This window comes from Oryzias latipes, chromosome 24 (genome assembly GCF_002234675.1).
Source record: "Oryzias latipes chromosome 24, ASM223467v1".
NCBI lineage: Eukaryota > Metazoa > Chordata > Actinopteri > Beloniformes > Adrianichthyidae > Oryzias > Oryzias latipes.
In genome coordinates, this window is record NC_019882.2 from 14849332 (window position 1) to 14876887 (window position 27556).

The following is a 27556-nucleotide window of genomic DNA, read 5'->3' on the forward strand; positions in this document are numbered from 1 at the left end:
TGGGAATACAGGAGCGCTCTGTGTCCTCAGCTCGACGCCTCCCCTCTTCAAAACCCCAAGACAGACTCATTCTCTTAGATGCACTTTCTGTCTGACACGCTCTCCCAGGACTCCCCTGTGAGCGGGCCGGGCAGGTAAACTCAGCACTGGATCAGAGTGAGATGCTGAGAGGAGAGAAAGAGGGAGAGGGCAGTTGGTGTGCGTGTTGGTGAGTTTGTGTGTGCGCTGCTGCATCGCTGAGCTACACAGACCGGAGGGGAGCCGATCTGGAGCGTTTGTCCTTGAGACTGACTGACTGAATGCAGCTTTAGAGCGGAGGATCGGCCAGTCAGTGGATGAAACTGACAGTGAGTACTGAGCAAAAGCATTAGGACTAAAGTAGGTGCAGACTTTTCTTTTGAAATACAGCGAATGAACCTTTGTGTTATGTGCTCCGGTCTGCTTGGAAACAGTCCACTTTGAGGGTAAATGTGTGTGTATGTGTGCCTGCAGATGAGGGGCTACTTTGATGCCAGGTGAACTGGTCTTTTTCTGGCTTTTCGTTCCTTTAGCATTTCTTATGAAATGCTTTACAAGCAGTCCAGCCTTTTCACTTCTCATCTTTACATCTGTGCGTTTGCGTCATGGATAAAGATGTCAGTAAACATCACTTAACATTTGTCCAGATCCCCCGCCTCAACCTCAGTTGACAAATCAATAGGTTTGCATTTATAATTGGAAGCTTTCATTTATGGCAACCCTCCAAAGTGGGTCATTATCAGGTTTAATCTAGCAGAAAATTACATTTGGACTGGTGTACTCTGCCATGGGCAGCAGTGGACTGGACTGAGCCGGCTGACTGGGTGAAGGGATGGCCAGAAGGTGGGGTCACCATGAAAAAATAACACCCCAGGAGAGAATGAAAGTATGGCTGTTAAATCTTGCAAACCATTTGTGTGATTGGCAGCATGAAGAAGGAAGGATCAGTTAGCAGCACATATGTGAAGAATGAAACAGAAGGGAAATACTGTAGATGGCGGATGTTTGGCCTAAGGTCAAGGTAAAGAGTGGCTCACCTGTGGAGCTGCTAAAGATTATCTCTTAGTCAGATGCACAGGTAAAGGTAAACCTAGTGGCTTAAAACATTTAGCCACAGTGGATTTTTTTAATTTAAAAAAAAGCAAACACAATGCAGACATGCTGACTCGTTGCCAGCAGGCAAAATTTTCCACCTGTGGAGATAAAAGTGATATGATGAGCTCATGATGTTTTCTTTTTATTTATTTTTTTCACGCTGACATCAGTGTTGTGAGTGTGTAGTGCTGACTCCAAAAAGTGAGTTTTTAGTGTGTGTGGGGCCCGCATCAGTGACTCCTCACCTGGGACAGGTCTGGTAGCCAGGTCCCAGTTTATAAGAAGGGAGGGAGGGGTCAACGGCTGTCTATGCCCCACTGGTGGCAGGAAGTTTTACAATATTGAATTTTAGAACCAAATCAAACGATGAACGAAAAAGAAAAAGAATTTATTAAAGTAGAGGGAGTGAAGTTGTAAATGAACCAAGTGAGGGCAGAAAATAAGTCATAAAATTGGCAACTAAAAATGCAGAACAAAAAAAAAGTATTTCATACCAGATTGTCTTTGATTTTTTTTTATTCTGACTTATTTTTTTTATTTAGTTTTGCTCAATTAAAAATTATTTCCAAAGGAAACTGAAACATTAATACATTAAAATACATGTTATTATTAAATCTTTATTTCAATCTCACTATTACTCCTTATTGTTTTCATTTTTGTCTTTTTTCTTTTCTAATTTTATTTAAGTTGTTTTATAATAATTGGATGATTTTCTTTAGCTTGATTTTCTTAAAACTTTTAGGTACTTTTCTCTAAAACATCAAGGACAAAAAATGTCCTACATCAATATATGTTTTTACATAAGTTTTTGAAGTGCACACCACTAATCCTTTATGAGATATGAATAGTTTAATTTGACCTGACATATATGTGTATGACTAAAATAAAATTAAAATGTTAAAGTTGTTGAGTAACACTAAAGATAAGAAAAAGCAAAATTGTGTTCATGATTTAATTGTTTGATATTAAAAAATCAATATGAATTTCTTTAATTTTTGTTCCTATCTTTCTTGTAAGTATTCAATTTATACAAAATAATTACACACACTAATTTGCCTCATTTGGCTAAGGTTTTTTTTTTAACAAAACCAAAGAACTTTGTTAAAAGGGGAATTCGGGGGAAAACAATACATCCAAATATAACCGAAATAGGAATATGATGAGAGAAACTACACTAAACCAAAAAAATTGAACTAACGTCTTGCAAAAGACAAAAAAAGAAAGCGAACCAAAGACTCTGAGATTTCCATTTCTCACTGCTGTTATGTTTTTCATTTAAAACAGTTCATACAGAAACTCTACGGGTTGAAAAGCTTTTTTTAGTACAGGCACTGACTGAACTACACTGTCTTATTTCGTATGAGGAAATGACAATGAAAGCATTTTCCTCAAAAACAGAATAGTGAATGATTACAGCTGTCAAATCCATGTGTAGACGCCTAACAGTTTACATCTTATTTGTATCGCAAGGGAGCTTTTCTTAAAGTTGGATGCATAAATCTGTCTGCTTGATGCAGATGTGCATTAAAATATGGTTCAAATGGAAGTCCAGAACACGCAGTTCTGTGGATTTAAGTGGACTGTTGACAAAAGCGATTCTTAAATTAATTATTTGATTTAAGAAATGGCAAAAAGAAAAACAAAATTTCGTAAAAATGGCAACAACAAAAAAATCCCCAAATGGCGGCTTTGTTGTTTGAACATCTAAGAGGAATTTTCCTCACAGGTGGAAACAAAAATACTAAACTTTTATTTTATTTTAGGGTAATGCATCTGATCCCTTTTTTAGTCATCTCTTTTGTGCCACAGTCAACTGATCTTTGGATACTCAGAATAAACTTCCAGGAATATGTTTTCATATTGATCAGGTTCCTCCATATCTAAGAGTTTGGGCCAAAAGTAGTGAATTGGAAATAGTTCTGTTAACAGGTTTTCTCTATAACACTTGAGTTTTAAAGTGATAAGTCTGATATTAAAGTAAATGTCATTACATTTGGCTGTAAGAACCTCATTGGCACCTATCTAAAGATCTGATGAACAAACTTTGGGAGTGAAACGAATGATACAAAAGCTCAAAGGAATTGCGAGTAGAGGTATCGGAGGATGAGCTGCTTCTAGAATGCTGCAATATTCCCGTGTTGATGTTTACACTGTAAGCTGCTAAAGGCTAAATGAAAAGAGACAACAGATGTCCTCTTTTCTCGCCGCATCATGCGGTGCAGAATGCTTTTAGAGCCTAAAGGATGACCAAGACATGACCAGTTGATCCAATTGTGCTTGTTGAGAATATGAAGGGTATTTGTTGTGGTAATCCATATAATAGTGTTAGCAAAAGCTTGGTTACATAGACTAATCACCTTAGGAAGTTGCCAAGCTTCAAAGTGGCCTGATGCCAGAGAAACAGTAAAACAGGTTTCCATTTGGGTCTTTAATGCAGACTTATTGTTTTGAAGCAAAGTGTGAACGTGAGAGATGTTCCTCCACTAGGTGGCAATCCACTCAAGGTTCATTCAGCTTCTCCTCATGCGGCCAGTATCCAATATTAACAGACGGAGCTTTAATTGGTCCAAAGGAAATCCGGTATGCCTGAAAGCCTTCCTGTTTCCGAGCAGTTACTCACTCCCTCCAAGGTGGGACTGTAGGATATTGAGATAAAAGAAAAGCATTTGAGGTGCAGCAGAAGGTCCAGGCAGGCCTAAGTGACATCTCTATGCTTGTGCCGCTTTAAGCATCACCCGAGGGGTTTCTAAGGTTTCTGTTGCGCTTGTGTGCATCTGTGTGTGACCTCTGATCCCTATGCAGTGTGCCACAGATCGATGGGAAACTGATCCCACTCCGAGTAGCCATCAGTCAGTGATTTTGTGTGCCATTTCCATCCAGTCCATATAGATGTAAGATAATCTCTACATTCCCTTAGCAAAATACAAAAAAGTAAAAGACGTATTCCTTTGTCTGGCGTCATTTCCATGTCTCCCGCCTTTCAGAAAGCACGCCTGAGAGGTGCTATGTTGGTGCAGCGAGACAATCGTGTTTGCACACAGAGCCAATGGTCTTTCTCACTGTCTCCGTAATTGATGGATAGCCAAGGGTCAGATATAAACTAAGCAGATTACACTCACGAGTTCTGACGTTAAAGCTAATGTGCGTGGAGGGGTTGGAGTCGCCAAGTGACTGTCCGGTTCTGGAAGTCGGTACGGCGGATGTCCCTTCAGGCTGAGATTTGGTAGCTTTGAGTTTAGGGACAACTCTTATTTTGTGCCTGTTTCCCTCATACTTCTACTTCTTCTTAATGTATGCTTCTGATGCAGGGGGTGGATAGATTGCAGCTGGGTCCTCGGTTCCAGCCAGAGTCTCTGTTAAAATGTGATTGTGAGTCTCGTCTTCAGTTGGCTGTAGAAATGTTTTTAATGAACTGCAGCCACATGTGTTTGGTTTTATTTCTGCTCTTGTTTGTCTTTTTATTGTCAGTCCTGGATTTTCTTTTCTTTTGTTCGTGTAGATAAAAAATAAAAACAAGCAAACCCATAACTATGGATTTAGATGTCATTCAGCTGCAATGATTTAGTTATTTTTGTTGTATATTTAAGGCAGACAAGTATTTACAAAAAGCAAACTATTATTTTGCTTGCTAGATTTTTCCTCTTCTAATTTTTCTTAAAAACATTTAAATTAAACTGGCATTTTCTATTTATCGATCAAAGGTTAGTTTTTACACAATTACTTCAAATTTAAGCATACATTTGATGTTTTTTCTGTATAATATTATGCATAACACTGCTGGATTTTCTTTAGCTCTTTCTGTAAGAAAGATATAAGCAGCTGAAATTTTCTTGTTTACAAAAAGTGCCACACTTTAGGTTGCAAATGAGCAATTTTCTGCAAATCCGCTTTGATTTTTAACCAAGCTAAGTGTTTTTTTTCTCATTTAAATGTATTTAATTGTTGCTTATTCACTGAGATAAACACCAAAAACAATAAATAGATTTAAAACTGTTAGTCCTGTATAATGAATAATGATTTACTATTTTATTTCTTTGTTATCTGAAGATATATGTAATCCATCGAGCGATCTGAACCAAAAGGATTTGATCCTGAGTCCAGTGATGGGAAAGTAATTAAATACAAGAGTTTCCAGACGAAGCACTTCTGTGCCCAAAATGCATTTAACTCCTGTCAAATGTTGAGGAAAGATAAATGAGCAGGAGGGCGATCATTTTGTTATTTCCCTGAAGTTTAATGCAGGTCCTTCACATTAGCCAGTTTGAGTCAAAAATGCTGATTAGTGGTGAAAGTCTGTGTCTATGTCAAATTCAGCGTCTTGTCTTTAAAATAGAAAAGTTTTCTTTTTAAACTTGACCTTAGTGTTCTTGGTTTTGGATGAGCTGTAACAGAAGTCTCCACGTTTTTTCAAAGTTTGCCACATTTTCTAGTTTTTGCAGGTGTGCGGTCTGCTGGGGACCGCCGTGATGCAGTCACAGTTTCAGCTTGCAGAGTTTTCATGCGGTGCGTAACAAGATAAAGGGCACTCTATGCAGTCCGGCCTTTATCTCGTCCGCAGATTAGCACAGGTAATTTCATTGCAGTAGAGATTGGTTCAGCAGGGGTGAGCTCAGAGCACGACATCAGGATGATCAGAGGTAGAGATGGGATGATACAAACAGGAGAAGACACTCTGAAGCTTAAAGGCCGTGTCTCCATATGAAAATTGTGGTGGCGGCAGTATCATGATTTGGGCTCTTCTGTAAAATATCCTCACTACTTAAAGAGAACATTCTAAAACCAGACAATTTAAAGGGACATCAGGATTCATGCCATTTTTATGCAGTGAGATGGTATCTTCATTGCAATGTATATGAAAGTATGGGTTGAGTTTTGGACTCCCCTTAATGGACCTAATCCATACCAATGTCAAGGATTTATGCCTGGCAAAACATGCAGTCCTGTTCATTTGATTTGGACTTTCAGGTGAACAATTAAGATTTAAATTTGATCCAGAGCATTACAAATAAGCAAATTTTCACTCGTTCCTCAACGTTCAAAATAGTTGTCAGAGTGCGGATGGGACTCATTCTGCAAATGCACAAATCACTTAAACAACATTTTATGGGCATATGTGTATTTTTAACACATTTTCTTCATTTGAGCAACTAATATTGGCCGGTTGTCTAAAATTACTTGAAAAACATCTATGTTTAGGTACTTGCTATATATTGTTATCCATTTTCTTCTTCCTTAAATTTGACCAATCACTTATTATTGTACCTGTTAACCTTTGGGTACTTACTCCACTCCTCATTTTGTTTGCACGTGAGCTTTGTGAGTGAAAGGCACAAAGCATCACGTTGGGCCCACAGCCAAGGCTGATTATCTCAGATAAAAGCACAGCACCAGGAGGTAAGTCACTTAATTCTTAAGCACAATTTGAGGTAATGTGTATCATGGTGTGGATGTCCATATGTCTGGAATTTCCTTTTTATGTTGCAAAGGAAACACGGCAGGACTTATGTAGTATTTTCACGCTCTTGAGGGGTCACAGTGACGGTGTTGCCTGTGTTTATCAATGATACTGTTTTCCAACTTGATCAGATAATAATACATTGCAAGCACAGAAAAATGTTAGATATGTTCCAGATACTGTAAAGTTGTCTTTAAGTAGGCTTTTAAATAAAGTATAAATCTGAACCATTAAAGTCCCGCTTGTGGAATATCAGAGGGATTAATAGATAATTTAGGTAATAAAAATTAATACGTAATAAAGCTGAAACAAGTGTAACCAAACTTAACTAAATGTAAGGAAAAAATGACAAGTGGAGGTGTTATGGTGGCTACTTGACTCAATAGAGTATCCCCAATTAATTATCTGAATAAAGTCTGAATAGTTAAAAAAGACTTAGATGCAAAATGTGAGGAAACAACAGAAAACAATGAGATACTTAAACAGAAACAAAGCAACAAAAATACGTATTTTCGTCATATTGCTTTTTTAAAGTCATTTCATTTCATTTCAAAAGGACTCAACCGACTCCAAAATGTGAATAACATTGATATGATAACATTTTCTTTTTTTCACAATTGTTCCAGCCTCTTGACATACAGGAATTCATTTTTATTGGTAAACCAAAAATGTACAGTAGATTATCCTAACTAAAAAAAACAAAGAATAGAAATGGTATTAAGTCACTTCTTTTTCTGTTGTAGAAATGCATATTTGCAAATCATCTTATGATGTTTGCTAAATGAATGCATTTTCAAAGTAACTTCGTTCCTGTTTTACATAAGCTCTAATTTTTATTTATTTTATGTTTTTAATGTTGACATTTTATTGTGAATTTAATTTATTGTTTCCCACTAGCCAGGACTCCCTTGAAAAGAGATTCTTAATCTCAACAGGACAATTCCTGGGTAAATAAAGGTTAAATAAATAAAACACCAGTATGTCTTGATTATCTTCCATCATTTTGATGGAAACAACATACCATGTACTAAACCCACACCTCATCTCTGCTCATCCTAACAAATCCATGCTCCGCGCAAATACAGAAGTGTTTTTACAACAACCAAAAAAAACCCAAAAACAAACAAACAAACATAGGTGGGTGACAGTGATGTGTACTCAAAAATATTTACTAATATTTTTAATTTTACTATAGTAGTTTTGGTGCACCTATCTGTTTAGCCTTCAATGCTGATGCATGATGGGAGATTGATTTAAAACCAAAAATTGGGTTAAATCTGCAATATATTAAAGTTTTTTGCATAATCTTTGGGTGCTCCAGTTTGAGTATATTTTTTATGTATACTTTGCTTGTGTAAATACTCCGTCAATCATGAATTTCCTAGCTTTTGCGGCTGTGTTTACTGTTTATAGTTCCAGCTTTATCAGCTAATCGCTCCGCATCACCTCGTTGGTCCACTGGTGGATCTCATTGGCTGAGGGGTGGACCAATCAGCGTCGGGTGTTTGACGGAGGGGGGAGGGAGGGTCATTCAAATGGTGTGGCTTGCGCATCAGAGGTCCGACTCATTCACCTAGCGTCAGTCAGGGTGACTGTTCTCACAGCCGGCCGGTCGAGCGCGAGTAGAGGTAGAGGATGAACGCGGTGACGCAGCGGTGGACACAGGACTAGATGGAGACGTAGAGTTTAACAGCAGAATAACAAGCACAAGTAGAAGCGCTGTTGTTCATAGCTGAGAGCGGAGCAAACGGTCAAAAAGGGGAACGGACAGAAACAAACGGAGCTGGTCCTCGTCTTCGGGGCATGCTGGGATATCACTCATGGATTTAGTCGACCTGTACCTTCCAGAGTGCTTCAGCTGCCACTCTGACATAGAGTAAGTATTTCTCTGACAGCTCATATTTGCCTGGTCAAACAAATGTTGGGAAAGTTCGTGGAGCTGAATGCTGCGTTTGGGTGTCTGTGGAGCATCCCAAGTTTCCTTCAGAAAATACAGAAAATCACTTTTATAAAACAATTCAGCTTTTTTTTAAAAATAAGAAATCTACAACAATTACACCATTATTGCTTTAAACATGTCCATTTGGTCTATTTTTAATAAAATATACATAATTTATATTTAGATAAAATTTAGATCCTTGTGAATAAAAACAATAGTTTTTTTTAAGCAGGTTTTTGTTGTTTTGTGTGATTGTTTATTAGCAGTATTGGTGGTAAGAGTTAACCCAAAGCTGGTAAATCTTCCCACACAGACTCCCAAACAACGGAAACCTGAACGCCTGGGATTCAGATGCTGTGCAGGACAGCTGTTTGATTGCTTGCAGCTCTCACTTTTTGATTGCTCGTCTTTAATCATAACAAGAAGACGTAAAAAAAAAAAAAGTTTAGGCCTTGTTAGTTTGATTATCATCACCCCTGTGCTTTTATCAGCTGTGGCATAATCAGTGGGAAAAGACATCTCGCTGAGCATCTCACGTTTGAAATTAACCTTTCCCAACAGCAGAAGATAAAGACAATTAGGAGACAGACTGAGGGAGACTGGCAGACGTGTGGACACGCTGGTCGGCTGATTGCTTGTGACACAAGTAGGGAGATAAGTAATTGGAGAGAGGGCGATGAAGGCTGCAGATGATCCCCACGTGTGGCATGCTATCCATGTCCATGCAGAGCCTGCGGGTCAGAGGTGGGAGCATTTCATCTGCCTCTCACAAGTTGGCTAATGCCCCCCCAATACCTGCTCATCACTGGCAGAAAAATAGAAGTCTGTCTGACCCCGCTCACTTTTAGCCTTTTTATGATTTGCTCGTTTCTTTCTTCTTTTATCACCCACTTCCTTTTACATTTGCAGGCTCCGTTACGACTTTGCTCACATAAAGAAAGAAAGTGCCCCTCTTGCCTCCCCAGCAACCCCCTCCCTCCAAGGTTTAATGAGCCACAGGACAGCCCCTTTTCTTTCTGCCACTCCCCCTTTCAATGTCTTTTTTTGCTCCTTTTCTTCTTTTCCTCCTCTTTTTTTCTGTTTATCCCGTGTTGCCAAGGTGCTGTTAGATTTGTTGGATGAACTTGAACCACCTGACGGTCTTTTGATGGGCTCTTATGCGCTGCAGTTGATAAGCATCGTCAAATCAGATTACCTTACTGCACTGCCAATTCATAAAAGTAAAAAAAAAAAAAAGAAGACAGTTTTAGCCCCACCTCTCCTCATTACAAATAGAAAGTGTAAAGTCCATCTTAGCCTGTACCTGTCAGAGACTTGACTGGGCAGTATGGACACCTGTGATGGATAGCCAGTGAGACACTTGAAAAAGGAAACCTGAGTGTGTCAGCAGTGCTGTTTTTGCAGTCTTCAAAGAGGGAGCTTGGACGTGTGGCGGTGGGGAGCGGCCAAATGAGATCCGATTGTTCTTGTGAGTTATTAGGACACAAGAATGATTTCGACATGCAATATTTTTTCCAGAAAGAGTAATCATTTGAGATCATATTAGGCTGAGTGAAGATTTATGGCCGGTATTTGGTCCTCTCTAGATCGTTAATGTTAAAATGTTAAAATGAAATTGCTAACTGCTGCTTGATTAGAAATAAAAATAAAAGGAAGATGTCCTTCCCTCTCTTCAATGAGCAATCTGAAAGTCCCTCTATTCATCTGTGGGTGTATGGGATATGACATTAGCAGGCTGACTAAGGATTTCAGATTGAAACTACAAAGCCTCCAGAGGCAGAAAAAAGTCCCAATTTGCCAAAGTGTCAAACACATGAAAAAAATAAAAATTTCTGCCGACTAAAGACGTGAGGAATATTGCGTTTTTAACATGCTATTATGGCATTTTTTTGATGACGGAGGACATTTATGAAACAAACAAAGCATGAAATGGTGCTTCACAGTAATAATTGATTCAAATCATGTATCAGGAGAAAAAACAGTTGATTTGGTAAATATGTTGGGAGGGCCACAAGCGTCCTGCTCTGCTCCATGCTGATGTTTTTACTTGCAGACTAATAGATCCGTGTATGTTTTGGTTTTCCTGGTTCGAGCTGGAATCTGGATCAGAACTGTACTGCACTGCTGGATAGCTCAAGAATCATCGCCATTTTTGTTGCATCGGTAGTGTTAGGTTGGGGGTTTGAGGGGCTGTAAGCAAGCAGAGCGCTTACACAGAGAGCTCTCAGCAGTGGGGAGGGGAAAGGGGGGTGGGGTTGCTCTATGGTAATCCAACCGGCAACCCAGAGGTTAAATTCAAATGAACTACTGTCGCTCTGCAGAAACTATTATGACACAGCATAATCACACTTAAAAGATTGCTGGGAACACTCGCAAGATGGATCAAAAGATGATCAGAGTGGGACTTAAACATACTTTAGATTGGCAAACATTTAATAAAATATTTATTGATGTGGTTGCTCGGCTAAAAGCGGTTGCAGTTTTTTTAAGAGTGCATCCCTGCATGCGTCTTTGTGGCTTTGTAGAGGGGTCATCAGTGCGTGGCTATGGTTTACTCAGTGGGTGGTTAGAACATACCAGTCTTTTTGCCTACCAAATAACTTATGATGGGCAAACTGCTTTACATGGCAGGAAACGAACCAAGTCAAACATCATCTACCACCACCACCACCCCCCCAGCAGAACAAGGGTGGAGTGGAACAGACGCCTGGATGCTGTGCACTTGCGTGTGCATGTGATGGACGGGGAACAGCCGAGCCGCTCTGGGCACAGATGCACGCTTGCATGTGTTGGGGTGTTTATGACGGCGCATTCTCTCAAATGGGTCTGTGAGCACGTGTGTAGGAGAGTTTTGCCGTGTTTGTCTGGTGTAGCGTGTGTGGAGAAGGGGGAGGTGGTGTTCAAGCGTCTCCTTCTTGAAAGTCCAGAGTCACAATGATAGCATGTGGAAGTTTGGTGACAATGTGTCGGTTGCATTCACTTTCTTATATAAATAATAACAGAAACTTTGACATGCTGGTATTTTGTTCAATTTTGGAGCTAACATTTCATTATTAAAACACAAAAAAATAACAATTTTGTTCTTAAAGCCACTCATTAAATCTTTTATTTAACGTTTTAGATACATTTTTTGGAATGTTAAACAATAGAAATTCTCCTAGAATAATAAAATCCCCAGTAATGTACATAATTAAACACATAAATGAACAATTTCTTAAATGTCTTCATAAATTTGATTTTAAATAATAAAAACATGTTTTACTTTATGGTGTAGCCTTATTTTTTAACGCTTTTTGTTAAAACAAAGTATCCTAGTGGATTTCTTATCATTCTCCAAGGTAATCTATCTCTGTTCTAATATTTGCACAAAATCAAATATGTGCAATTAAATCATAAAAGATAAAGCAAATGTTAAGTCTGTTTTAAAATCTCTTGGGTCTTAAGGCAAAGAAAAATCACAGATTTTTATTTTTTAAGAGATTTAAATGGTCTAAACGGTACAAAGAATAAATGTTAAGAGATAAGCATATCACTTTAAAATGGGTTATTTTGCAACTTGTTCAAAAAGCCTCCAGATATGGATTCAAATGTATTTTTTTTGTATGCTTTTCATGTAAAGATAAATTGATAGCTTAAATAAGCACACAGTCTCAGAAACACTCCTAAAAACCAGTTATTTTCCGAGAACCAATATACAGATTTATGTCTAAAGCCTGTTTTATTGGGTAAGAACGAAAGAGCACAAAAGCGAAACATCACAAAAAGAGCATCATTATTTTCTCAGAACCCATAAATGCTATTGAAATAAAATGCAGTTATTGTTCCACATCCTTTCAAACCCATTTTGATCTACAATTAACTAAAAGAAGCCAATTTTTACACTTTTTTTCTTTTTTTCCTCCCACTCTTGCATCCGCCATGACTCAGTATTTCCTTCAGCACACTATAAAAAAACAGTAATACTTTTTTACTTTTTTGGGTCTGCTTTTTCCCCAACAACTTCTCCCTAACTGTTGTTTAAAAACAGTTGTGGGCTTCAGTTTTGACCGCTCTTGAGCGATGATTAGAAGAAAGACAACAAAAGGCTAAAAAAACAAGGCAGTGGTCGCTAGTTTGGCCATTTGCCTACGTTTGTTTAAGCAATCGCCTTCTTTGAAAACAAAGTCGAGTAATAGACGCATGTTTGCATATGTGGGGAGGACTCAAACGGCCGATTCAGACGATGCTGGCTTGATGGACAAATAGACTAATGTGGACATGGAAAAGTGGAGGATTCTGTATAAGTAACTGATTTAAGGATAGTAAAGGTGTTAAGGTGTTAATAAGGTATTAAGCCAATCAAAAAAAGGACGGAGGGGATGTAGATGCGGTGTCGAAGTCCTTCCCTCTTCTCTAAAAGGCTTTTCGACTTCCCTAAATTCTTTTTTCTGGGCATTAAATTTATCTTCTAACTTTATCTTTCCACTCCTTTTTCTTCAGGCATCTGAACAGAATGTCAGTGAGGGGCCTGGACCCCGCCTGTCACCCCTCTATAAAGCTGGAACCTTCCAGCCCCACCCCGAGCTCTCAGGGGGACGTTAGCCCGCCCCAGCCGAGTCCGGGGAGCTCTTCCTCGGACACCAACTCTAGCTACGGCCCCCTCAAGAACCTCGCTCATAGCAATGGTTTGGACTCGCCGGGCCTCCAGGGTCACGCCACAGCCTTGGCCAGCAACGGAGGATCCAACAGGTAATGCCAAAGTCATGCAACACCTGTCTTTCACTTTTTCAGTGAATGTATTTCGTGCACATTCCCTCATACGTTGCTTCTTCGTGTTCAGGAGGTGTGGGGAGGAGGAAGGCCAAGTCAAGTGTGAGTTCATACTGGGCTCGGTGGCCAAACGGCTGTGTCTGGTGTGCGGGGATGTGGCCTCAGGGTACCACTACGGTGTGGCCTCCTGTGAGGCCTGCAAGGCCTTCTTCAAGAGGACCATTCAGGGTAAGAAAGATGCAAGCACACACTTCCAGCTGCGAGAAGATGTTTTTTTTTTTAGTTGGCCGTGCACAGCGGATAACGCCTTCCTTCCTCACGTAAACCAGTTTTACAAGCAGCATGCAGCCCCTGTTTTGGTATAAATAAGCCCTGATCGGTTGGTTCAGAGCTTCCGCCTCCTGCCTTCCAAACTGCAGACAGGCTTTAAATAAAGATCTGTTGGCAAACAGCTGATAGGTGGTTTATCTGACAGCACATCGTGTATACATTCAACATGTAAAAGTTTAGGTTTTAGAGCCACTAAATAGATGTGGCGCTTAGTGGAGAATGTACTGCATGTACTTTGACTTCTGCCCTGAAAGCTGCTAGTCTCCAGTGTGGGTGTTTTAAATGGATTGGCTCACTCCTTGTCGGCTCTCTTTCCAAGCCAAAGAACTGATGGACTGCGTCTTGTTAAGACCTCTAGTAGCTGGCTTCTTTGAATCGGTTCAAAGGGCAGACTTGAGCAGCTTTCACATAGGACAGAGCTATCTGATGTCTGGCTCATCAGATTCTTCCTGTTTCCGGTCAAAGGTGCCTGCTAAGAGCACCTGGAACTGGCTGACTGCCACCGGGCTTAACAAGCAACTTTAGCTCGTTAGTTCCGGCAATTCATCCAATATTAGGATTCCAAACTCAATCCGCTTTTAGGAACGTTTTGCTAACAAAAACGGCTTGAATTTCAGATGGAAGCAGTCTACAAATTCACTATGGCAAATGGGAGTTTGCCAGCAAGATGGTTCAATATTCCTGTGACTATCTCATAAGAAATTTCATTTAATGAGTCAGACTTTTGTTAAATATAATGTTTGAGATAATAAAATTAGTTTCTTTCACAGTAAAGCTGTAAACTTTATTGTTCCTTCCCTAAAGCAGTCCCTCAGAAGCTCTTTTTTCTTTTTCTTTTCCAGGTAACATTGAATACAGCTGCCCAGCATCTAATGAATGTGAAATCACCAAAAGGAGGAGGAAATCGTGCCAGGCCTGTCGATTTGTGAAATGTCTGGCAGTGGGCATGCTCAGAGAGGGTGAGTTTTACTCTGGAAATCTCGGTCAGACCTTCGTAAAATATTCGCTTTGAGCTTCTGGGGTAAATCAGGTGTACAGAGGGAAGTCGAGCCTGACGGCAGCTTTCTTTGTTGTGAAACTGCAATAATTACCGCTGTCGTGTCTCGCTTAATAAACCGGTGATGGTTCATACTGTAACTCTGGAAGCGGCTGGCAGTTAAACTTCAAGCCCGTCGCGCCTCTGTGATGTATGTGCAGTAAACAGAGGAACAATGGTAACAGAGCCGCTAACCGCTCAGCTGTGATGGTCGCTGCTTCACCAGTGATCCTCAAAAATAGTTTCTGGTTGTTTGCCAGTTTAAAAAGAGGAGGGGGGTCTTGGCAACACTTCAGCAGCAAGTGCGGTAACGGGGTTAGCATGAAGACTATTTTGCAGCATGAAAGTTGGCTTTCAGCCAGGTCTTGGTCTCACAGTTCTCTGAATTTATCAGTTGTTTTATTTTATTTTTTAAATAAAAGTTCAAAAAAAGGAATGGCTACTACATTTTCCAACATTTTTCAAAAGAAATAAACTTGTCAGATATTTGAAAGGCCATGCTGCACATGCCACAGACGGCAGTCAGGTGCTGCTTTAGTCCGGAGCGCGTGCCAGCTGCCCGCTGACATATTGTTGTCCAGATTTAGAAGTGACTATGAAAGGAAAGCATTACCTCCATCTTACTGTACTGCCCGCCGATGGCGTGCGCGCGTGGCCAACAGACGATAGCAGGGAGGTTGAGCAGATAAAACTGCAGTTGTTAAAGGTTAAGCATTTACTTTTTCTCAGGATTGGCTTTAACAAGTCAGAGTCAAAGGTCACAGAGTTTATTTCACCAGCGTACCATCTTTGCTTATGCTTCCTTCACTTCTGCAGGTTAGACTCCAAGAGGAGTTTAAAAAAAAACCCTATTAAGAGGTCATGGTGTCATGAAACAACTCATTAGTCAGTTGAAGAGGGAAAATATGTTTACGGGATAGAAGTTTGTTGTTTTTGAAAATAAAGGCAAAATGTCAGGTATCATTTGCTAGCATTGACTTTATTTGAGAACTCTCATTCCATCTCATTACATCCTGGCTCCAAGAAGCCAAAAATCCCATAGACTTCTATTTAGAAATAAACAGCTATTACTCAATCAGAATAACCATTCTTGCTCTGCAACCTGAATATGTTCTTGCTCATTTTTTTCATGATATTTTTTCTTTTTTGCAAGTTATTCAAATTGGGCTGCCTCACAGCAAGAAGGCCCCGGTTCAAGTCCCGGCTGGGTGACCTTGACTAGAACATCAGTGGGGGACCCTTTCTGTGTGGAGTCTGCATGTTCTCCCTGTGCATGCGTGGGTTTTCTCCAGGGACTCCAGCTTCCTCCCACCGTCCAAAAACATGCTTCCTAGGTTAATTGGTCAACCTAAATTGTCCCTAAGTGTGAATGTGAGAGAGTGTGTGTGTGTGTGGTTGTATGATTGTGGACACTCTACCCTGTGACAGACTGGCGACCTGTCCAGGATGTCCCCTGCCTTCGCCCACAAGTGGCCGGGATAGGCTCCAGCATCCCCGTGACCCCGAAAGGGATAAAACAGCAGAAGATGAAAAAGTTATTCAAATTATAAACTGGCCAATCAGTTTAATTGACATATTTTGTGTGGAAAGGGTTTGGACTTCCAACATGCTCACTACTGATCAGCGAGACTGGTTGACATAGAAACAATGGCTCGGACCGATCAGCGCCGTCTGGCTCTAACATGGCGGCGTCTGTACCACGAAAAGGCGACTGAAATTGACTTTATTTGGTTGGAGCCAAACATAAGTCGTTTTCTGTGGGTGACGTCACACTCATTCAGTCCGGTTCTCGGATACCGTCAATGTTTGCTTGCAGCAGATCTATTTGAGAACATTTTAAAACCGATTTGTATTTTTTTGTTTTGCTAGTTTATGTTTAGAGATTAGAGGCGTAGAAGACAAACAAATCCACAAATTCTCCAAGGAGAAAGATTATTAAAAGCAATTTGATAGCACAGTGGGTTTTGACACTCAAATTCTGGTCTTTTCTATGTATTTCTAGTTCCTACTGGCAGGTTTCAGTCAAATCTGAGCATAAATGATTGTACTATAACCTACTATCTTGCTTTAAATCAGTCAATTTCCTAATAATCTGACTGACATCAAACTTTTCAGCCACAAAATGTCCACACCTTATCGGAAGTGCTTGTTATTCCAACAGAAACGTTTAAAAGTCTAGGATTTATTAAATGTTTTCACATGACTTTGTGAACCTGCGCCTATTTTTTTTATTACATAAGGTTGTGAGATTTTAGGCGTCTTCTCTAACTTCTGGAACGAAGCCCCGAGGCTTCATTGCTTTATTGATTTAGCTGTAAAACCTTTGCTTTTAAATGCGTGCGTGACTTGATTAATAAAATTTCTGCTTGGTAAAACGGAGGCTTTGACAAAAGCGGTGACCTCTGTTTATTCTGTCGAATGCCTATCACTCCTATAAATGAACTTGTTTGAACTTCTCTTCCAGAATTAATGCTGTTGTTCCATGTTGGAGTTTCTCTAAAGGATTTTCTTTATTTGTAAAATTAATAAGAGCTTACGGAAAATGCATAAAAAATGGTTTCTGTGACGTGTCATAACCTTTTAATGTCACCTCCAGTTTCTTCTTACTGCAGTCGCGTGTGTTATAGGTACACAGAATTACAACTTGTTTACACATGTTTGCGTGTATCGGTGTTTTAAACCCGTCAATCATTATACCTCATGTTTTCCCTGAATGTGTGTATATGTGTGTGTGTGTGTGTGTGTTTGTCCTTCTTTTGAAATCGGCTACCTTTTTAATAGGTTACAGGCATCAACATCATCCCTTTCTGCCTTTCAACCACCCTTCTTTTTCAGCCCTCTTTTCTTCGCCTCCTCCCTCGTAAATTCCTCCAGATGCCTGGTGGGATTCCAGGACCTCCGTGAAACGCGAACTGCCCCTCGTAACTCCCGTCGTAAGCGCCCTCGTAACGCGCTTCACCGTGCCTCGTAATGCCCCTCTTCCTCGGAGAGGCCGCAGTAAAGTCAGACGGAGGGAGCCGTGAGGTTTAACGGGGAGAGTCACAGTCATATTAAATGCACAGCCCAAAGACATATAGACCCCAGGCAAGGATTTGATTAAGCCCTGTTTAGGGGCCATTTCCACAGTTCATGTCACTTTTTTTGAGTAAAAATATATGGAAATATGAGGAATATTCTAAAAGCAGATTTCAAAATATGAATATACCTTTTTATTGATGTTTCTTTCTTTTTTTGAATGCCTTAAAGATTGAAAGTGCTTCTGCGAAAGCTCTTTTCAAACGCAATCTTTCTTAAAGTTCCGAGCCCTCCTGTGTGTTAATCACCCGGCTTAATCTGCGGTCTGAAATAAGCATTGCAACTGGACATGGTGACCGCTTGCACTTCCTGCGGCCAACTTTCCACATCCTTTTCATTAGTTGGGCATTAGTTACAACCACTGAGTTGCAGGCGGAGGCCAGCTTCCTGTACATTTATCGCAGTATCTGAGAAGTGTGAGACTGTTTATGGTGTACACAGAGCGGCAGTGGAGACAGATGAAGACGCGGCCCCTCCTCGAAAACGGGATAAACTAGATCACCGGAGAAGCTTCCAAGCTCCTGGCGCGAACATCTCTCAGAAGATGATGGAGTTACAAAGGAGGCAAAAAATAAATCTGTCTCTGAGCTGTTGGTGTTTATTGAATTTTGATGGGCTGTGTGGAAGAACAGTGAGGAAGTGTGGGTATCTGTTTTGTTATCCAGCAAAGCTATTTTGGGCCTTTTGGTTGTTGGCACATTCCACTGTGAAACGTTACACTCGCTCCTGATACTGATATCAAGCCAGTAAACACAAATGCACCTAAAAAAAACAACAACCTTTGTTTCTGTTTAATTTTTTTTTCATTTTATGGATACCAGAATTTAATTTTTACATTTCAACTCTAAAGAACAAATATTGAAATAGGCGGCACCCCTTGCGTGCCTTTTGTTTATTTGAATTTTATTTTTTTATTATGCTCTTCAAATACTTTTTTTATTTTTTTGTTCCTCTAAGAAGTAAGATCTGATAGTATTCTGGGAAAGATTGAAGAACGATTATAGTCCAAAGAAAACAGAGGTAAAACTGAGATAACCGGAGGTATCAGTTTAGATAACAGAAAAAATAAAAACAATTCTTAAAACTCTCAAGTCACTTTTAAATTTTTCTACTGTTAACTTTTGTCTGACATAGAAAAGAACATCATGACAGTTTGAAAAATGAAAAGTTAAATGGAAAACTTTTTTTTGTCCTGTAGAATCCTGTCACTCTTTTGTTTCTGATGGTCAAAAGCTGAACAATTTATTTGTTCTTCATTTTGTCTTCCTTTTTAGCTCAGAAGAAAAATCACTTGATCATCTGGCACATCCTTTTTAAGGTTATATTGGCATTATCTCAACGCTATAAAGTAAATTAACAGCTTTGCAAAATAACAACAGGGAACTAACTGATAAAACCCTCACATTTGACACATGAGATTAATTTTTGTGTGTTAATTGTCGTGTTGTCATTCACTGGTATTGGTGCATACCTTCCATAAATATCAGTCAGAAGACGGGCATGCTTCATGCTTATAGGGATGTCGTGTTACTTGGAGGTGTCAAGAGGGGAAATAATACCCTCGGTGTGGCTTTCACAGATGCCATTATAGATCTATTTCAGGCCCACTATGACTATTTACACTGGACAGACCAAGTAACGAAACACCACTACTGGAGGATTCTTAAGTAACTTCCTGGATGAAGCTTCTCCTTTTCATTCGTGACCAACTTCCAGTTTGCCTTTGAACCCCACATAATAATCAGTCTCTCATTTCAGTAACCATCTTCTCCATAGATACATGCAAGAACGATTGCGCTTAAGTCTTCATCGCCATGGTGACAGGGTGGTTCTAGTGGTGGTTAAAAAGATCTTTTGTCACCGGGGGCGCTACAGTCAACTTGGTGTCGTGTTACAGGATGTATGCTGCCATGCAAACATTAGACTGTTCTGTCCAGTCTCCTTGGCATCGACGGTACATGTGGGCTGATGAGTGGACAATGTCCTGATGGCTTACCGAGTTTAACACGTGGCACTTTTGCTGACTGGTGACCGACTTAGGTGGATCAATGTCCACTACTAATGAGATACTTAAAATTTTCTATGCTGATGACACACAACTTTTCCCGCCTTTCCAATGAGATGACAGGACAATAAATTCATATCAATTCATTCATGAATTGTCATATCACAACAGAGTTTGTCTTAAGGTGCTATACATAAAGCAAGAAATATCAAACTGAAATGTATTTACTGGTACCACCATTGCTTGAGTCAAATTGAGTTCAGATATTTCCAGTAAGGCCATGTTGCCTGTACTGTGCAAACAAAGGGTGACTGTGGAGAGGAAAACTCCTATAAGTGGCTGAATAAAAAGAAACCTTGACTTGAAAAGTGACAAATCCAAAAAGCACTATAGCATCTGTTGCACGAAATGGGCAGCTTAGCAACTACAGTAATGGAGGGACAGGAAGCAGTTAGACAAATCCAAATGAATATACCGATGCATATCTGCCTGTTTTGTCACCACTTTTGCTTGGCCAAGAGACTCAATTTTTATCAGTCTCAGAAGTTCAAATTTACCTTCTGCAACACCAAAAAGGTCAAAAAAAAAAAAAGACCTGTCAAACCAACCTCTGTTGCAGCTTCCAAATCTAGTCAAGCACTCTTTTGTTATTGAGACATTGCCAACTCAGTGGCCTTGTTGTAGAGTGTCCGCCCTGAGACTGAAAGGTTGTGAATTCAAATCCATGGACAAGTCATACTTAGGACTGTAAAAATGGGACCCGATGGGAAGTCTGGGCTTCTTTGCCTAGACTGCTGCCCCCATGACCCGGTTCCGGATAAGCGGAGGAAGATGGATGGATGGATGGAATTTTTCATGGCACTCACTGTCACTTCCTTAATTTTTTCTTGCCATTCACAGAGTCTCAGTTTTTAAAGAAGCAGTTACCAAATGACCAAATCAAATTTAAAAAAATTCCACGATTTGCTTTTTTTTTTTTTTTTTTGCAGGTGTGCGCCTGGACCGGGTTCGAGGAGGACGACAAAAGTATAAGAGAAGAATAGATGCAGAGAACAGCCTGTATCTGCACTCCCAGAACCCCCTCCCGCAGAAAAAAACATGTGAGAGAACCACATCTGTGAAGTCTGAGTTTCTTGAAAGCCTTTTAGCCTTGACAAGCCTTGACATCTTCAGTTTCAATCTAAATTTACAGAAAATCACACAGGTTCAGTTCCAAAAACACATTTTGTATTCTATTGATAGAACATCAGTTTTGGAAAGTTGGATTTTAAGTTTAACTCAATTCTACTAGCAGCACTGATTTTTGATTTAAAGATGACCACAAAATTCTTCACGACCAGAGAAAATGAGAAGTTCATATGACCCTTCCTTAGGCTGTCGATGGGTACATCTGGGCTTTATAAAGCTCTGTTGTAGCTAGACTGTCTCAGTTTATTTGGTCTAAAAACTATGATTTTTAATTTTTTGATTCTTTGATGTCAGACCTCATTTGAATAAGTCTTTAACAATCTAATAAAGATTTTTTTTTGTGATAAACTCCTCCTCAGTCTCTGCTGGTGGCGTGGTTGAGAACAAAGTGGTATCTCTGCTGCTGGTCGCTGAGCCGGAGGCCATCTTCGCCATGCCGGACCCAATGGTAGCGGAGAGCGACATCAAGGCTCTGACCACGCTATGCGACCTGGCCGACAGGGAGCTGGTGGTCAACATCGGCTGGGCCAAACACATCCCAGGTAAGATTCAGGCCTTTCTTGCTCACTCAGCTTTAAACACGTCACTACACACACATTAGATAAGTCTCTAATCAGATCACAGGGATTGCTCTGAAATGTGGCTGCCAGGGCGCTATCTGCCAACTCAGGAGGGGGCGGGGAGAGTAGGAGCGTTTAAGCTTCACTGTGTTATCTGTCAATCATTCTCTGTATTTGTGAGTGCCCCCTAAACGGCGTGCCCTTGCTGACCGAAAGGTGTTCAGACATCTACTGGAGGACTGGAGGTCTCGTGGAGGTGGTCGTTTGTGTTCTGGGCTGCAGCTGTCCTGCTGTGAGATCAGAGTGCAGATCAGATCTTGGGAGGCTTTGATCCTCCTTGGATGAGGAGGAGAACAAGATCAGACTATGAAGATGCTTCGTGGCTGCATTGCTATGTGCCAACATGTCCAACTGGGGCCGCTTATTGAAAATGCTTTTTTTTAAGCTAGTTTGTATATAGTTAGGATTTTTTATTTTTATTTTAGAAGCAACATTTCAACCTTAGCATGGCAAACTTTAACTTAAGTCCCACTCCAATTATCTTCTCATCTATTTTCAAAGCGTTGCCATTGGTCCTTTATTTATGATTATGCCGTTTTTAGCCAAAACCAGAAACGAGTGTCGTTTTCTAGGACTTTTAAAGAAAAGAGCAACCCCGCCCCCCTTCCCCTTCCCATGGAGGAGGAAGCTTATGGCTCTCCCAGCATATTTTCTACTTCACAAACAAAATCTTTTTTAGATGTCATTTTTTTGCCTACTTCTTATTCACAATAAGTTTGATAAAGAAATATTAAAAAACATTTTTTAAGTATCAAGTAAAAACATGTAAAAACATGTTAAAACCACTAAAAACACACTTTTCATCGGAGTGTCGCTTCATTTAGTGCCGTTTTGTCTTTAAAAATTCCCCAAATTTAAGCTTATGGGTCGAAATTTAAGTTTATGCTTATTTTGCTTGAACTATAGGAAAAATTTTTTTAACTGCTTTTAGAGTCTACTTTAGTTTCCAATGCTGCAGGAAAACTGTAAATAAACCATTAAGCTCATGAATCATCATTTACTGTCTGGAGCCATGGCCTGCACAGTTGAGACAACATCTCCTCCCTTGGTTTCCATTCTTCTAGTCATCTCTTTTCCTCTGACTGCTTTATCGGTTATTATTCACACCCAAAACATCACCTGGGAAACACCTGGGCTTTTTGTTGATGTCTTGCTTCTGATCTGCTTACAAAACAAACAGAGAACGGCTGCGTGTTCTCGAATCCCCCTGCTATATTGGGCCCGGCGTTTCTTCCTCCAGAGTGGATCCATGTGTAATGTTGTCTTTTTGTCCCTCATCAGCATTTCTATTGCTCTGTTTTATAAGAAAACCCGCCTCCTCCTCCCTCTCCACACCCCGGGGCCGATACTGTCGTTCCATTTTCCCCGGATTTTGGCTAACTACTGTCAGGACAGATGGAGCGCGACTGACGGCTGTATTTTTGTAGGCCTTTGCCAGCGGAGGCTGTAGCTGGGGGATGAAGGGCGGCAGCAGATACCCACCTAAGGGGAAGAGGCGGCCATGTTTTTATCTACATGTCAAACGCATTTGACTCAAGCCTCGGATATGTCACCCAAAATACATGAAACTCTGGAAGATGCAGCAGATGTGTTTGGCAACCAAGAAGAAAAAAAGAAGAATTATTACATATAATTTTTAGTGTTTTATAACGTATCTGTTACAGAAGTTAATGAGTGCACACAGAAATAAGGAGATCTTTGCTTAACACTGTAGTTTCTACACCGTTTCTCCAGTGATTCATGGTTGGAAATGCTTGTCAGCAGTTCTGTGCATTCTGAGAAATCTTTTTTTTTGAGTTGTAGATGAGTGAATCCAAACGAGTCCAACCAGAAGCTGAAGCAGCTTGCTGTCGTCTTTAGGGCACCAGCTGATTCAAGTGGAAAAAAAAACGTTTTATCACATTTTAAAGTTATAAAGAGCTGCCAGTACATGAACACATTTCATCCAATATCAGACTACCTTTTTAGAAGATGGGTCAGATTTGGGGCAAATGACTGATGTCAAAAATCTCGAAGGCTCAAATATTACATTTTTATCATTTCAAATTCGGCCACTGGAATAAAATGTTATTTTTTAAAAGTCCCACTCCGATCATCTTCTGATCTATTTTCAAATTGTTCCCAGCTGTCTTTTAATTACAACTATGCTGTTTTTAGCCAAAACCAAAAAAACCTGTGTTGTTTTCTAGGATATAGTTTCTGCAGAAAGTCATCAGAAATTCCCCATCTGAGTCATGGGCAAGACTGTAAGCCCGCCCCCACTTCCCATCAACAATGTGTTTACACTCTCTCCCACTAGCTTACAGCTATCCAGCCGTACAGCTACGAGCCAGATGCCAGCTCGGATGAAGAAATTATTATCCTTTTTAATATTCTGCAGAATTGCAGCCCTTTTGGTGTAACAAATTTATTTGAATATGAAACTTAATTACTTGATTTGATTACCCTTTTAGTATAGGGTAGTTAACAAAAAACGATGTTGGATGAAGAAAAGTCATAATTAATGAAAAATAAATTAATAGCTAAAGAAACTAGCGTTGTTTGAAAAAATAGAAGAAGAGGGCAATTGAACAAATGGGGAAGATGGATACAGCAGGCAGCCACAGGAAAAGAGGCATAAAAAAAAGGGTGGCCTTTCCTGGCAGCGTAATGGCGATGTCACATCAGCTCTGGATGAGTGGCAGAACACACTGCCCCTTATGCAGCGAGAACCAGGGTCCTGGGCGAAATGTCCCGGGCCATCTGAGTTCTTTGCCCAAGGGGAGGTGAGTGTGACGGGGCTACTGTCCTGCCCGCGCCCCCTCCTCAGTGCCGGCTCCCATCAGTCTGATTGACAGTGATGTGGTCTGAAGTCTGAAAGGCAGACTGGCAGATGAGCTGGCTAAAGACCAACTGCCCTCTTTGTTTTGGTTATTTTTTTTAAAATCTGTGCTGCAACTTGGCTGTCAAGTATGTGTTGATGGCGACTGTAGGGTGACTGCTGCACTGACATGGGATGAACTGCGTTGGTTTTCTACAGACTTGTCTAGTGAATATGCAGCAGCCTTTTTAATGTGTCGCTAGAAGGGAAAAAAAACATGTTTTCATCATGGGGTTGACATAAATTACATTGCATAATCAGACAAGACATACATTAATGATCAAAGCATGTCAGTCTCCTTTTTTCTTTTCAATTATTTTATTATTTTGTTGTCATTTACTTTTCTTTTTTCTTATTTAAGATTTTCATTGTGTTGCTTTTGGGAATAAATAGCTTTAGATGTCATCAAACTCCTGATCGATGGCCCTGCTTCACAATACCGATCCCAATCGGACAATGAAATTGTCCACCGACGGCGTTCCTAATCAATTGGGGGTCTAAAATTGATGCCCACTGGCGCCGCTGCGGAGGCTGTAAAAATGCTGGATTCTGATGGCGATCGCTGATGGTCTAAAAAAAAATACAATACCGCCTGTTTAATCACAAGAGATGTGTGAGTGTGTGCATGTGGGGGTAGTTGGCGGGTTTAATCATACCCGTGTGGAGTATAATTGTCAATCAGAGTAGATGGGGCTCCTGGAGAGGTGTTTCATTTCCATTAGTTCTGTCCTCTAATGATTCCTTTGCTGTGAGGCCGTTTCACAAACATCATTCTGCTGCAGCCTCATTTATATAGTATACTAATTTTTATGGGTTTATGTGAGCACAGACGTAATGAACAGAAGATAATAATGTAAAAAAATTCTCCTTTTATCGCACTTGAGAATATACTTTCTTTTTATTTCATTTTGAGAATGGGAGAGAGAGAATTTGAAAGTTTCAAACAAAATCTATGGGTGGATTTTGCTTCATGGATCTCTAAATCAAAACAGACTTACCTTATTTAATAAACTTTTAAAACCTACGGCTAAAATGACAGAAGAAAAAAAAAGAGTTTATTCGTCTTAAGATGTCAGAAACTCTTTAGATTTTGGCTAAAAAGGGCATAATCCTGATTAAAAGACACACTTTGAAAGTAGTTTAAAAGATGATTGGAACTGGACTTTAAGGTGTTTTTAAAAGGTAGCTTTGTTTTTGCTTTCAATTCTCTTTGTGAATTTGTGTTCTGAAATGTGGCTTTGAGATCAGAAAATAATCTCCTTTGGATTTAAAATGACTACTTTTTCCTCCTTAAACCTAAATGTCCTGAACATTTGTGAGTTACATTTTGTTGACTGATCTTAATACTGAAACCTGTCTTTTCTGTTGGGGGAACTTCTTCTCTCCAGGCTTCGCCTCTCTCTCTCTCGCGGACCAGATGAGTCTCCTGCAAAGCGGCTGGATGGAGATTTTGATCCTTCGGGTGGTGTTTCGCTCGCTGGCTTTCGAAGACAAGCTGGTGTACGCGGACGACTACATCATGGACGAGGAGCAGTCCAAGCTGGCCGGGCTGCTGGACCTCAACAACGCCATTCTGCAGCTGGTGAAGAAATACAAGAGCATAGGACTGGAGAAGGAGGAGTTTGTGGTTCTCAAAGCCATCGCGCTCGCCAACTCGGGTAAGGCACCTGCACAGACGGTATGGTTTTAGAAAATATTTCACTCTGTTAATTAGTTCAACTTTTTCTGCAGACTCCATGCAGATCGAGGACACCGAGGCGGTGCAGAGACTCCAGGATGAGCTCCACGGGGCTCTACAGGACTACGAGTTCACCCACCATCCGGAGGACCCGCGGCGCACCGGCAAGGTCATCATGACCCTTCCTCTCCTGCGTCAGACGGCCGCCCGAGCCGTCCAGCACTTCTGCAGCATTAAACAGGACGGCCGTGTTCCCATGCACAAACTATTCCTCGAACTCCTGGAGGCCAAAGCCTAAACACAGACAGCCAATCAGCTTTGTCCTAAGAGGTGACGACATGGGGGGGAGGGGATGAGGGTGTTAGAATTCGTCCATTTTCAGCTAGCATTTCAACATTATGTCTGAATTTGCAGTTGCAGAACTATTTTTATAGCTCTCACCCTTCCCATGAAAGTCCGTAGAGGAGGTGAAGACAAACGGACGAGCAGGAGAAGCGCCTTCTACAGATATTCACCCTCATATGCCAAAACGTAGTTTCTGCTTTCAAAAGGAAGGGGCTGATACTTGAAGATCCTCGCGGATCGCTCATCTCAAAAGCTGTCATTTTAGTGCATCCAGAGTAGCTTCAGCATTTGGTCCGTTTCAGTCCTTTTTCTGTATAGAAAAGGTTGCTCTTTTTGCCAAAGAGTAGAGAGATTTGAGGGAATAAAACCAGCAAATGTCTACTAATACATATACATTTTTTTTTTTTTTTGCTGTGGTTAATGACAAAAAACAATTGAAGCTATAAATCTAAGATTTAAAGAGAACTTCAGGGAAAAGGGATGCAAATGTCTGACAACAGGTATTTATTTAAAACTGGAGAAATTGAAGTGAGTTTTTTTGTTTTTAGGATTTGTAACAGGTGATATGGTTTTCTTTTTTTTTTTTACACTAGCTTCCCCGCCACATTAGATCTTGAAATGAAGAAGACTTTTCTGACTTAATGTAAAAAAGCTGCAATATATACAGTAAGTATGTATATGTATATCTTGGATTAGAGAGTTTTTTTTTCTTCTTAATGGTAGAAATCTCAGTGTAGGGTCAAATCTGTGCACTTTTTTTCTTTGCTTTTTAGCCATAAAATTTGGGAGAACTGGGTGATGTTGAACTGTCGGTGTGTTTTTGTGTGACGAGTCTTGAAATTTGTGTTTTGTCTCCATGAAGGGATTAAATTTGGCGGTAATCTGAGTGCGTTGCTCCTTTAAGGAGCACAGTCTAATCTGCTTGTTTCTGGATCCATCAGCAATATGGTAGTTGAAATAGAAGTGTTGCTGTACAGTATATGCATCATGTCTTATGCCAACAGAGGTGTTTTGTCTGGAAGAGCCATTCTGTTTTATTCTCAGGTTGATTTATTTGTATTTTTGTTTTTTGGGCAATAAATATGATCCCCTTAATGCCAAAAGCTGGTAACACCCAAGTGTCTTCCTCAATTTGGTCTGCAGCCGACTCTGCCCAGGGCAAC

The 27556-nt window shown here is 40.3% G+C and overlaps 1 protein-coding gene across 4 annotated transcripts; it reads left to right on the plus strand.

Moving 5' to 3' along the window:
• The first annotated feature begins 33 nt into the window (after window positions 1-33).
• Window positions 34-27506, plus strand: errg2 (estrogen-related receptor gamma type 2). 4 transcript variants are annotated; one of them, XM_023952693.1, is made up of 8 exons: window positions 34-134; window positions 12987-13235; window positions 13327-13484; window positions 14429-14545; window positions 20692-20802; window positions 21250-21432; window positions 25759-26028; window positions 26102-27506. In XM_023952693.1, exons 1-8 carry the CDS (start codon window positions 79-81, stop codon window positions 26344-26346), a joined length of 1389 nt encoding a protein of 462 aa, XP_023808461.1. In that variant the 5' UTR covers window positions 34-78; the 3' UTR covers window positions 26347-27506. The 4 variants fall into 4 exon arrangements, with proteins under 4 accessions (XP_023808461.1, XP_023808462.1, NP_001156564.1 ...); XM_023952694.1 differs by lacking the exon at window positions 34-134 and adding an exon at window positions 208-347; NM_001163092.1 differs by lacking the exon at window positions 34-134 and adding an exon at window positions 1026-1039 and having other exon boundaries at window positions 26102-26346.
• Window positions 27507-27556: the final 50 nt, after the last annotated feature.

Excerpts from the sequence above, each read along its gene's own strand:
- errg2 (XM_023952693.1), top strand. The coding sequence starts at position 79 with ATGCACTTTCTGTCTGACACGCTCTCCCAGGACTCCCCTGTGAGCGGG. Across the intron at positions 14,546-20,691 it reads AGTGGGCATGCTCAGAGAGG|GTGTGCGCCTGGACCGGGTT; the intron begins GTGAGTTTTACT and ends TTTTTTTTGCAG. Across the intron at positions 26,029-26,101 it reads CATCGCGCTCGCCAACTCGG|ACTCCATGCAGATCGAGGAC; the intron begins GTAAGGCACCTG and ends CTTTTTCTGCAG.